Source organism: Mauremys mutica, chromosome 23 (genome assembly GCF_020497125.1).
Source record: "Mauremys mutica isolate MM-2020 ecotype Southern chromosome 23, ASM2049712v1, whole genome shotgun sequence".
NCBI classification, from domain to species: domain Eukaryota; kingdom Metazoa; phylum Chordata; order Testudines; family Geoemydidae; genus Mauremys; species Mauremys mutica.
The window spans coordinates 13,858,396-13,869,551 of record NC_059094.1 but is presented as its reverse complement, the minus strand read 5'-3'; the positions used below and the strand labels follow the sequence as shown (position 1 = coordinate 13,869,551).

At 48.0% G+C, this 11,156-nt stretch overlaps 1 protein-coding gene across 1 annotated transcript; it reads right to left on the bottom strand.

Moving 5' to 3' along the window:
• Positions 1-707: 707 nt before the first annotated feature.
• Positions 708-10,946, bottom strand: PPT1 (palmitoyl-protein thioesterase 1). Its single transcript, XM_044998152.1, has 9 exons — positions 10,795-10,946; positions 8,257-8,366; positions 6,704-6,831; positions 6,168-6,238; positions 4,861-4,963; positions 4,665-4,755; positions 3,850-3,948; positions 2,873-2,944; positions 708-1,343 (listed from the first exon to the last, which is right to left on the bottom strand). The coding sequence occupies exons 1-9, from the start codon at positions 10,904-10,906 to the stop codon at positions 1,221-1,223; spliced, it is 909 nt and encodes a 302-aa protein (XP_044854087.1). The 5' UTR covers positions 10,907-10,946; the 3' UTR covers positions 708-1,220.
• Positions 10,947-11,156: the final 210 nt, after the last annotated feature.

Sequence of the window (11,156 nt, the reverse complement as noted above, 5' to 3'; positions counted from 1 at the left end):
GGCCTTACTTAAACTAGTTATGCTTGTTAGTATTAACCTAAGTAGCCTGACAGAGGGACAGGAATGTGGTTAGAACTGATACTACCCAGTCTCAAATGGCTCAACTGTTAAACTATACCAGTGGTTTTCAAACTTTGGGTCATGACCCAGTACTGAGGTGCCTTACTCAGCACCCAGGGACCCTGGCAGCTAGCCAGTAAAAATTAGCAGTCCCTACCTGTTCTGAGTCTGACACCACGCTGCACCCCGGAAGCAGCCAGAAGCAGGTCCAGCTCTTAAGCGGGGGAGGCCACAGGGCTCTGTGTGCTGCCCCCACCCTGAGCACCAGCTCCAAACTCCCAATGGCCAGGAACCGGCCAATGGGAACTGGGGCTGCAGGCAAGAGCTCTGTGGAGCTGCTTACATGCCTCCACCTAGGAGCCAGACCTGCTGCTGGCTGCTTTCAGGGCACAACACGATCTGTGGTGCCAGGACAGGCAGGAAGCCTGCCTCTGCACCCCAGCTGTGCCACTGACCAGGAGCTGCCGGAGGTAAACCCACACTCCAATCTCCTGCCCCAGCCCTGAGCCCCCCCAAACCCCTCATCCCCACCCCAGAGACTGTATCCGGATCCCTGACCCCCTTCTGCACTCCCAACTCCCAGCCCAGAGCCCCCCTCCCATACCCTGAACCCCTCATTCCCATCCCCAGCCCACAGCCCTCACCCCAAACCTCTTCCCTAGCCTTGAGCCCCTTCCTGCATCCCAACCCCCTCATCCCCAGCTCTGTTGGGTCACAGGCATCGACAATTTTCTTCAACTGGGTCACCAGAAAAGAAGTTTGAAAGCCACTGAACTATGCTCCAGCAAGTGACTGGTGCAGTTACATTAGCTTCTTTGAAAACCATACAAAACTTGCTAACACAGAAACCTAGTCTGGGTGGGGACCATGTGCTGCACCATAATAGCATATTAAATTTAAACCTACTAAAATTTAATCCGTGCCACTTCTAATGCACCCTGACAACAGCCAGCAGACTAGTATGCCCTTAAATACTTGGTTAGCCCTCATACCATGCTGCAGCATGGGGGACGTGCTGTTACGCAGTAAGCGGCAGCTTAGTTAGCTACAGCAATTGGATCCAAGTTAGAACTTGACAGGGTGACTTCCTCAGCCTTGGATCAGGAGCTTGGTCTGAAGGAAGTTGCCTTCTCTTGTCAGGCTGCTGACACACATCGACTTCAGTGTAGGAAGGGGATGATGTTTGTATAAAACCACTCTTCAGAAAAGCGAAGGTGATCTCCTGCCACAGACAGGAATACCAGCTTTCCTGCCTTGTCCATCTGCTGCAGCCCCAGCAGATCCTGCAAGAGAAGATGACCAGCATGAAAGTTGGCTACCAAAGATGCTTAAATAACTTTCCAAAGCACCTTAGTCCCATTGTCTTTCATGGAGACTTAGGTGGTGGTTTGCAGTGTTGTAGCCATGTTAGTCATTGTCTACAACTAGTGTGGATCCCACCGTATCTTCCATTAGGATCTACTCTTTACTATTTTCTCACTTCCGGGCATTGATTATTTACAAGAGTTCCTTGTCACTTTCTGGAATTCAAGTGCTGTCCCTGGTCCCCCATCATCACTGCCAAGCAGGGGAGCCCTTTACTATAGTCTGCAATAGAACAGACCAATGTTTTGTTGAGAATAGGCATGGGTCAGTTACAACAGCTCTTGGCGTTCAGGCTGTATGGAAATAGCCCTTTCCTTGGCGTGGGGGAATTACATGGCATAATGCAACTGCCCTGCTAGGAAAATGGTGTGTGTGCTGTTGAGAGGCAGGAGCTTTCAACAGCTTATTTAAAAAGAAGGGAACGGTATAAGTGCAATGAAAGTTGGACTAGGACAGGCCCTAGGAAACAGGTCTTCCCCGCCTCAAAACTACCTGCTAGGCTGAGGATGCAGTGCTGTGTTTTATCAAGGGCTCTCTCAACATTCCCTGCAGCCTGTTGTGGAGGCTATGGGCCAGGTTCATGGGTTGCTGCAGTGAAGCATTCATTCCTTTCCCTCACTTAAAAGGGATCTCACCCAAAGGGAGAGGCAACCCAGCTGGCCAATGTGTGCATGAGGCTGTAATAGGCTGGTAGTGTGTGTTCCACTTTTAGATAGGTTTTTAACTTCATTGAAGCTACTCCTGATTTAGAGCAGTGTAAACGAGATCAGCATTAAGCACACGGCACATATTGGTAGCCTAGCAGTTTTAAGATGGTGTAGGCTGAAGAAATTGTGCAAGCCATACAAAGTGAAGTATGAATACCAGGGACTCTCTTAAAAAAATAAAAATAAACCCTCATCTGGTGCAGCCTGGCTTGTTTCAAAGGCCTAACTTTGCTCTGGAGAAGTACTTTTCAGCTAAGTTCTCTCCAGCAGAGACTGAAGGAGAAAGGCTAGGTCAGGGTGCTGGCCTATAATTCAGAAGACCGGAGTTCAATTCCCTGCTCTGACACAGATTTCTGTGGGACCCTGAGGTACTGAGGCTCCTCAGTTCCCTTATCTGTTCAATGGGGAAAAAAGCGTCTCTATCTTGTGGTTAATCAGCAGATCCAGCTTTTTCCTTTCATGGGAACTAAGTTCAGATACAAAATACAATCTCTTTTATGAGAGAGAGAGAAGCTAGATGGTGGAACCCTGCCAAGATTCCCAGGGAGAGCTTAAGCTACTTACAGTGGAGACATAGGGTTGCCAGCTCTCCATGACTGTCCTGGGGTCTCCAGGAATTAAAGATTAATTTTTAATTAAAGATGAGATGTCATGTGATGAAACCTCCAGGAATATGTCCAACCAAAATTGGCAACCATATGGAGACAGCAGATTCTTCCATAGAAGATCCAGCTCTTTACCTTTGTGTACAGCGAGGTCTCCTGCAGGGGGATGGTCTCCTTGGCTTGCCCACTTCTATAATATCCAAACCACTATAGAATAAAAACAAGGAAACAAGGAGAGCTGTTGTAGAAATGAGCTTATTCTGCATCTCACGACTGAGGCCTATTGCTGGGCAGACCGTTCCTCTGACTGAGGAAGAGATGGAACGCCTTGCCCCCACTTGAATCCACCAATGACTTCTTCAGATTGAATAAACCCCAGAGAGCCCTGCTATCAAAGGGCAGGACAGAAACTTTAACATCTGAAGAACCCTTGATTTACAAAACCAGTTAAAGTTTGAGTGCCAATACTGTCCTTACCTAGCATCTCATAGATAACTGCAACTCTTCAGAGCATGAAATGCTCTTCCTTAGACTTACACTGCCAACATAAATCAGGTACTGTACATTCCAACACCACCACCTTGTGTCTGACCCCTAAACGAACACTATTCTTTCAGAGTCATGGTAGGGTGAAGTTAAAGGTGCTAGAACAAGGTTCACTCATCTGTGCTTAATCTGATACAAGGCAGTCTGAATCTAGACCACGATGTATTTGAGCAACTCTCCCCCCACCATAGCTATCCAAGGCTGTTATCGCCAGTCAGGTTGTCTGATCTCCACACAGTGGTTCTAACAGATCTGGATCATCAAAGGGACTTTTTGGTGCAAGGATCCTGTCTGAAGAATTTCTCTCCCTGAGGATATCTGCCAGAGACCTACAAGGTTTGGAGCATCTTGACCGCACCGAGACCATTTTCCCTTCCCTTTTCGGATTTTCTTTTGCCCAATTTATTTGTGAAACTGGCTGGACCTACATTAGTGGATCCAGTTTTGGTTACTGCATCCTGGATTTGTATCCAAAGTTGGGCACCATTCAGAAAACTAGACAATGACAAACACATTAGCAAGTGAAAGCTACTGCCTTATCCCAAGCACCTGGAGCAGTTGCTCACCTCTGAGGCTGGAGGGTCTACCATCGAGTCATTGAGAAATTTCACCATCACAAACTTTTTCAAAGCCATCAAGTTTTTCTTGTAGGTCTCGTTGATGCCCTGGGAAAGATGTCAGAACAAAAACAACGGAATCTTGTCAGAAATAAGGCAGTCTGGAGTCTCACTGAGATGGGGGCAGCCACAAACTTTGTCAAACACGTGACACGCTTGTCACACATTGAAGCTGGGCTGTTGCTCTCAGCATGCCAGGCTCCTGACCCAGCCACCGCAGTGCCTGCCTCCCTCCCCATCAGGGAAAGGGCAGCTCATGATCTCAGCCTGGTCTAGGGCTAGTCAGGGCAGATGCACAAGACAACGCGAGGAATGCGTGACTGGGAATCAGGAATTCTAATCCCAGCACTGACACCAACTTCCTATGATGATGTCACTTATCCCATTTCACAGATGGGGAACCCACCCACCCCCACCTCACGGGGATTAACTGGTTACTTCAATCTGCTGTGAAAATGGAGAGCTATACAAATCTTGATTCTTATTACACAGAAGGCGGCAGTCACCACTCTGCTGCCATGCTGTGGAGCAGCTATTGTGCAGAGAGCCACAAGCAAAAATATCTGCAAGAGCACTGGGAACTGTACCAGGCACACCGGGACGAAGGGTGCTACCTTTTGGCCATCCCTATACCACAAGGGAAAGAACCAATAAAGAGTTAAACCTGAAAGACCCCAGCCATGAAAACAATGAAGGGAAGAATATCTCAGCCATTCCAAATCACAAGCCAGGCTCAGAGCTGTAAGCATGGCATCTGCCCGTACCTTCTCCTGATTGATGTCAGCCAGGAAGATGCTGTTTTGCCGGTACTCTTCCTCCTTCACAGGGTCATGCCAGTATTCTGCCTGCACTAGGCTGGATGAGACAAGAGAATAAAGCTCACACTGGAAACACACAGGCCAAAGGAGCATCTCACCTCAGCCTTTACAGTCTGCATAGTCTCCCGCCGAACATACTCACCGCTCCTGAACCACCTTCGTGTAGACGCCAAGGTCCAGCATCTTTCGGAGCCAGTCACAGATGCGGGACTTCTCCCCGGGACAGCGTGGAAAGCCAAACACACCTGGGGCAGCAAGATGTGCATCTCTATTCAATGGTCAGCACTGAAAGCCACTGAATTGCAACCACAAATGAAGAACCACCTCCTCCTGACACAGCAACTGGAATTACTCCAAGGAATCCAGCTGTCTCTAATCCCATTACAGACAGCCTGCCCCCAAGGCACTATTACATGGAGAGAACTGAGAATGTTCCTTAGCTGACCAGCAGAGGGCATCATTATGGAGAAGATGGTCATACAGATAAATGGAAAGGCCTCCTAGCTCTTTAGTGATCTGAAGCCGCACTATTGTTCCTGGCAGCATAGTCTCTACAATTGTGCATAGTGCACTAAACAGAGACTCACACCATGGGGCTTCCAGCAGTTCCCAGATAGCTCAGTGGTTTGAGCATTGGCCTGCTAAACCCAGGGTTGTAAACTCAATCCTTGAGGGGGCCATTTAGGGGTCTGGGGGTTGGACTAGATGACCTCCTGAGGTCCCTTCCAACCCTGAGATTCTATGATTACTCCTGCCTTGGAGCTCTCTCTGGCAGAAGTTTTCCTTGGTATTTAGCCATTTTCCTGTCTTGAATTTGATCCCCTTATCACTCATTTTACCTCCTTGAGCCACTCTGAATAATAATTCTCCCTCCGTGGAGTTTAATACGTCAAACGCTGATAGCTTCAGGTCCCTGTCACCCAATCATGATTTGGCCAATCTAAATAAATTTAGTTTTGTGGGAGCTCTTACACCAGATCAGGCTATTGTTCTCTGCAGTCCAGTATCTGCTCCAACAATAGCCAATCGATGATGCTTCTGACTCAGGTAGAAGGGAGCTACCTGGCTAATTGGATAGTCACATACACTGGGAAGATTCCTGACCCCTGCAGTGGCCAGTTTGCATCCCGAAGAATGACATTTGTCTGTCCCTATCTTAGCTAGGAATCCCTTTAATTGGTTCATTGACAGACATTAATCCTAACTCAAGATCAGCCCAAAACACAACAAGCACTCGCCTAGTGATCAAATCCAATCAGGAGACAGGCAAAAGTATCCAGTTATTTTATTTCAAATGAAAGCAGGTCAAAAAGAGGCTTTGTGCATGGGGCTTTTGGGGGCAGGGGAAGGGGGTTGTTTTATCCCACCAGCAGCTCCCCCTCCATCCGCTACAGGTAGGTTTAGGAAGCAGGGATGACAGAGGGCTCTAGAAACCAAAGAGGGAGTTACCTTGGTGCTGCCCCCCAATGGAAATCAAATTGAACATTGGAGGAGAAGGACATCTCTGTGCCACCGCCCTCCTGGGGAAAAGAGAAAGGGTTTAGCTCCCCCCTCCTATACAGATGCTAGGCTGTTTGTATATAGCACTTTAAATAACCGTATTCAAGCTCTGCCTGCGACCAGCTTTAAATTAGTTACTTAGGGACTTTTGAAATGTTATCTAAAGTCCCATCAATGGGACTTACGCGCTTTTGAAAATATTACCCTTAACGGCTCTGTGCCTCGGTTTCCCCATCTGAAGAAATCTTATCTGTGTTACAAAGGTGTTGTGAAGGTTAGTTTATAATTGTACAGTTCTTAGACTCATAAGAATAAAGTATTTTAAAATAAATGTAATCCTCATGCCCAGAGAATACTTATTTACATTTTATTTTAAACCCTATGGGAAGGTGTTGGGGGGAGAGGGAGATTCCCACCGGAACTTCTGTAACCTAAAACATTTCCCCAAAATAAATAAATTAAATTAAATCCAACTGAAAACTTACAGGAACTGGCTTCCCTGGGAGAATCCCATAGAATTGTATCCTCCTTGCAAGTGAGGGTCCTTAGCGAGTTTGTCACAAACCAGCATCACTTGTTTGTTCACATTCATGAAGTAGCTGTTCTCCGTATCCTGGGGAATAAGCCAGAGGAACAGATGGGCAAATCATTTTTGCAATGGGCTAATATATTAATTTTAACCTTCTTGTTCTTCATAGGGACTAAGATTTCTCCTTAAATTCCATGAGTTCTAGGTAGGCCTCAATTTTATGAGTCTCCCTTTGTGAACTCCCAGCCCAACCGTAAGCAGTCATATTTCCCCTGCCTTTATTAAAGTTTGGATCCTCCCTGGACTTCCACAAAGCCAAGGTTTACCTGCACCCTCTATGAATCCAGGTAACAAGACATGTCACCATTATTGTGATAGCTGTTACTAGAACTACACTAGCTAGTAATGTAAGCCTCTTGGCCATACATAGCACAGTCAACAATACAGGTGTGCAGGAGCCAGGCTATATCTTTGTTAAACTCATTTTTATATTGTATTTTACTAGTGTAAATAAAAACATGCACTTAGCTTAACAAACGAGAAGGGACGAATATCTCCCTTAAAAAGCATGGGACCTCATCACATAGCTAATAGCTGTAGAGCGGGGTGGGCAAACTTTTTGGCCTGAGGGCCACATCTGGGTAGAGAAATTGTATGGCGGGTCATGAATGCTCACGAAAGTGGGGTTGGGGTGCAGGAGGGGATGAGGGCTCTGAAGTGGGGCCAGAAATGAGGAGTTCAAGGCATAGGAGGGGGCTCTGGTCTGATACGGGGGTGTGGGCTCTGGCTGGGGGTGCGGGCTCTGGGGTGGGGCTGGGGATGCGGGGTTTGGGGTGCAGGAGAGTGCTCCAGGCTGGGACTGAGGGGTTTGGAGGGCAGGAGGGGGATCAGGGTTGGGGCATGGAGGGTGGCTCATTGGTGCAGGCTGCTCCCGGAAGCAACAGTATATCCCCCATCCGGCTCTTACACAGAGGCACGGCCAGGCGGCTCTGCAGCTCCCATTGGCCGGGAACCGTGGCTGCGGGGGCAGCATGTGGAGCGGAGTCCCCTGGCTGCCCCTATGCATAGGAGTTGGAGGGGGCACGTGCCGCTGCTTCTGGGAGCTGTGCAGAGTGGCCCCAACCCTGCTTCCCAGCGGGAGCTCAAGAGCCAGATTAAAACATCTGGTGGGCTGGATGCAGCCCGCGGGCCGTAGTTTGCCCACCCCTGCTGTAGAGATTTCAAAACACTAATCAGTGGATTTGGGTATGAATCCAATTTGAATCAGGGATTTGTCTCATCCCTAGTTTTCTTCAACATGTGATTAACTAGACTGAGTCAGTTTCTCCAGGACAAAGACGTTTGATACAGTAAAAAGGTAATAGTGAAAGCTCTGCCTGTGTCTTTATGGATCTTCGTCAAAAGCAGAGACTGTAAATTAATTACAGCACCTTTAAGAGTGCACAGTGATCACTAACCAGTAATACTCAATGAAAGCAAAAGCTTTACATAGGATAACTGTGACTTTACCTCTAGCAAGTTGTTTCCAATCTGTAGCGACAGAACGTAAATTCCTGGTATTTTGTTTTCCACCATTTTTTTAATGTATCCTAAGCTTCCAGGGTTACAGCAGCAGTCTCCTGCAAAAAGGACAAGGGAATTTTTTCATCAAATATCATAAAATCATCACACACTGGATGGCTGAGGTGCTGAATACCAACCTTCCAACCTCACCAGGGAAAGCAGCATGCATTTTTTCAAGTGTCAAAGCAGCAAAGTTTCACGCTCATTGCACAAAGCCGCCTCTGTTAATGAACCATTTGAATGCACTTCCCGGTTCCAGCCCATGGTGGCCGCCTTTCACTTCCTTGCTGGTAAGTTCATGACATTGATTTAGACTATCAAAATATTAAAGCCAGCAAGGACGCCAGCCTTCCAGGTCTTTCCCTTATTCCCATCCTTACGGAAATTCTTTGCTGCAATGCTTTCCATTTTGACTGAACCACCATTTGAATACAAAACAGTCTATACACGATGCTACAGAGGTTCAGAACCCTGCTCCCACAGGAATATCATTTGTGGCATCTTTGGCCCAGACACTTCCAGAGGCATAGTCTAGTGGTCCAAGCTTAGGCCTGGGAGCTAGGAACTCCTACATATGAATTGAGTGTGGCAGAATTCAGTTTTTCTATATATAATTTTGACCAATGTCATTGTTAATTTTTAAGCTTTTTTTAGATTTTTATCCATTTAAATGTTCACAGTTGTGCAAAATTATGGTGGGGGGGGTGAAGACAACTGGAGCAGGTCAATCAGTTAATGACAGACATTGAGATTCCAAAGTTAAAGCTTTATAACCATTAAAACCAAGTGTCAGCATGTCAAAATATACCAGGTAAATACCCTTAAATCTCTAACAAGTTCCGAAGCAGCATTTTTCTTACTTTGTCTGTCTGTAAATTTTAGTTCTCATTTATGGAAGTATTTTTTCGTCAGTTTTTGTGCATACAAATAGCTGTCTCCCAACACAAAATCTAATCCTTCCAAACCTAGTTTCTGTCCGGGCTCTTACAGTGCCTTTCTTTAAGGCCTTGAGCAAGGCTCTCTGTGCCCAAGTCTCCCTGTAAACAGGGCTAATATCTAGACAAGGGTGTTGTGAGGATTACTTACTGTTTGTAAAAGCAATAAGCATTATTACTATTATTAGGCTGAACTATCCTTTACAATGCTTATCATCTCCGGTAATAAGAAAAAATGCAGGCAACGTGATCAAATGGAGAGGGCATTGGACTGGGAATCTGGATTCCCCAGCTCTACCAGAGACTTCCCTCAGTTTTGCCATCTGAAAAGTGGGGATAATGATATTTGTAAACGAGCTATCAAAGTGTTTATTTAAAATCCCGCCCATGCTACAAAACATAACCATGTTAAAACTGGTTTGTGAAACTGCAGGCAAAAAGAAAGCACATGACATTACTGGATCACAACCATGTTTAAATATGATTCATAATGTAGACAACTGAGTAGGGAACTCTCCCAAAGGGTGCTGGGCATCAGAGTAGTTTAACTCTTTAGAAGGCACCTTGATCTTTCATTCACAGCCCAACTTCCCACACATCTATCACTACTTCACTTTCTTCCATCTCCCATTTCACAAGGAAAGGGTGTTGCCCTATACTGTGGTATCACCCTCCTGGCAGTTAAATGAGAGTCAGATGATGAATGTGGGTGGGGGGGGGGGGGTTATTCCAGACAATCTGAAATGTGGCCAAAAGTGAAGTCACTAGGGCAGAGAGAACAGCTTCTTGTTTGAACCTGTGCGCACACTGGCTAATAACCTGCTTTCCACCCTTCCCATGTAAGAGTGGAGATCCCATGATCTCTCAAGGCAAGCACGCTCTGCACCAGGGGTATGCAACCTATGGCGCACGAGCTGATTTTCAGTGTCACTCACACTGCTCGGGGCCTGGCCACTGGTCCGGGGGGGCTCTGCATTTTAATTTAATTTTAAATGAAGCTTCTTAAACATTTAAAAAAAATTATTTACTTTACTTACAACAATAGTTTAGTTATATATTTTAGACATATTAAGAGACCTTCTAAAAACGTTAAAATGTATGACTGGCACGCGAAACCTTAAATCAGAGTGACTAAATGAAGACTGGGCACAGCACTGCTGACAGGTTGCCGACCCCAGCTCTGCACACAGGCACCGTCTCGAAACCAGCAGCTGGGATTAGGGAAGCGAGAGATGCAGCAGGGAAGTAAAAAAGCACCGCGGAGAATTACAAAGGCTGCCCTGCAGTGCACGGAAACACCGCTTCCGCCCCCAACTTCCTCTCGGGGGGCGGGGAGGCTGGTCAGACAAGGGCCCCAGGCCCTCCCTTTGCAGCCCTGGGGCTGACCCCCAGCCTGACCCCCCCACCCCGCAGCCCTTGGCGGGGCAGCAACCGACCTAACCCGCCCTCAGCCCTGCAGCGCCCCCTTCCCAACCCGCCCCCCCTGCACCGGGGGGGGGCGGGGGTCGCACCGGCCTCGCGGCGGCCCCTCCCCAGCCCCAGCGCTCACCCATCCCGTGCCACATGACCAGGGGCACCGGGCCCGCGCGCTGCCCCGCGCAGCGCCCGCCGACCAGCAGGCAGGTGAGCAGCGCCACCGGCATCAGCCTGAGCGTCGCCATCTTGGATCGTCACATGACCCGGCAGCAGGTGGGCGGGGCAGCTGGGAGGAGGCTGGTTGTGGGGGGGCGCCCTGGACTTTGAGGGGGGGAGGGAGAGATGATAGAGCCGTGGGGAGAGGGGGCTGCAGGGGCAGTGGGAGCCAGTGGGGTGATAGAGCCATGGGGGGAGGGGGCTGCAGAGCCCACAGGGGATCATGGGAGGAAAGGGGAGATGATGGGGCCATGGGGGAGGGTCTGCAGGGATGGAGGG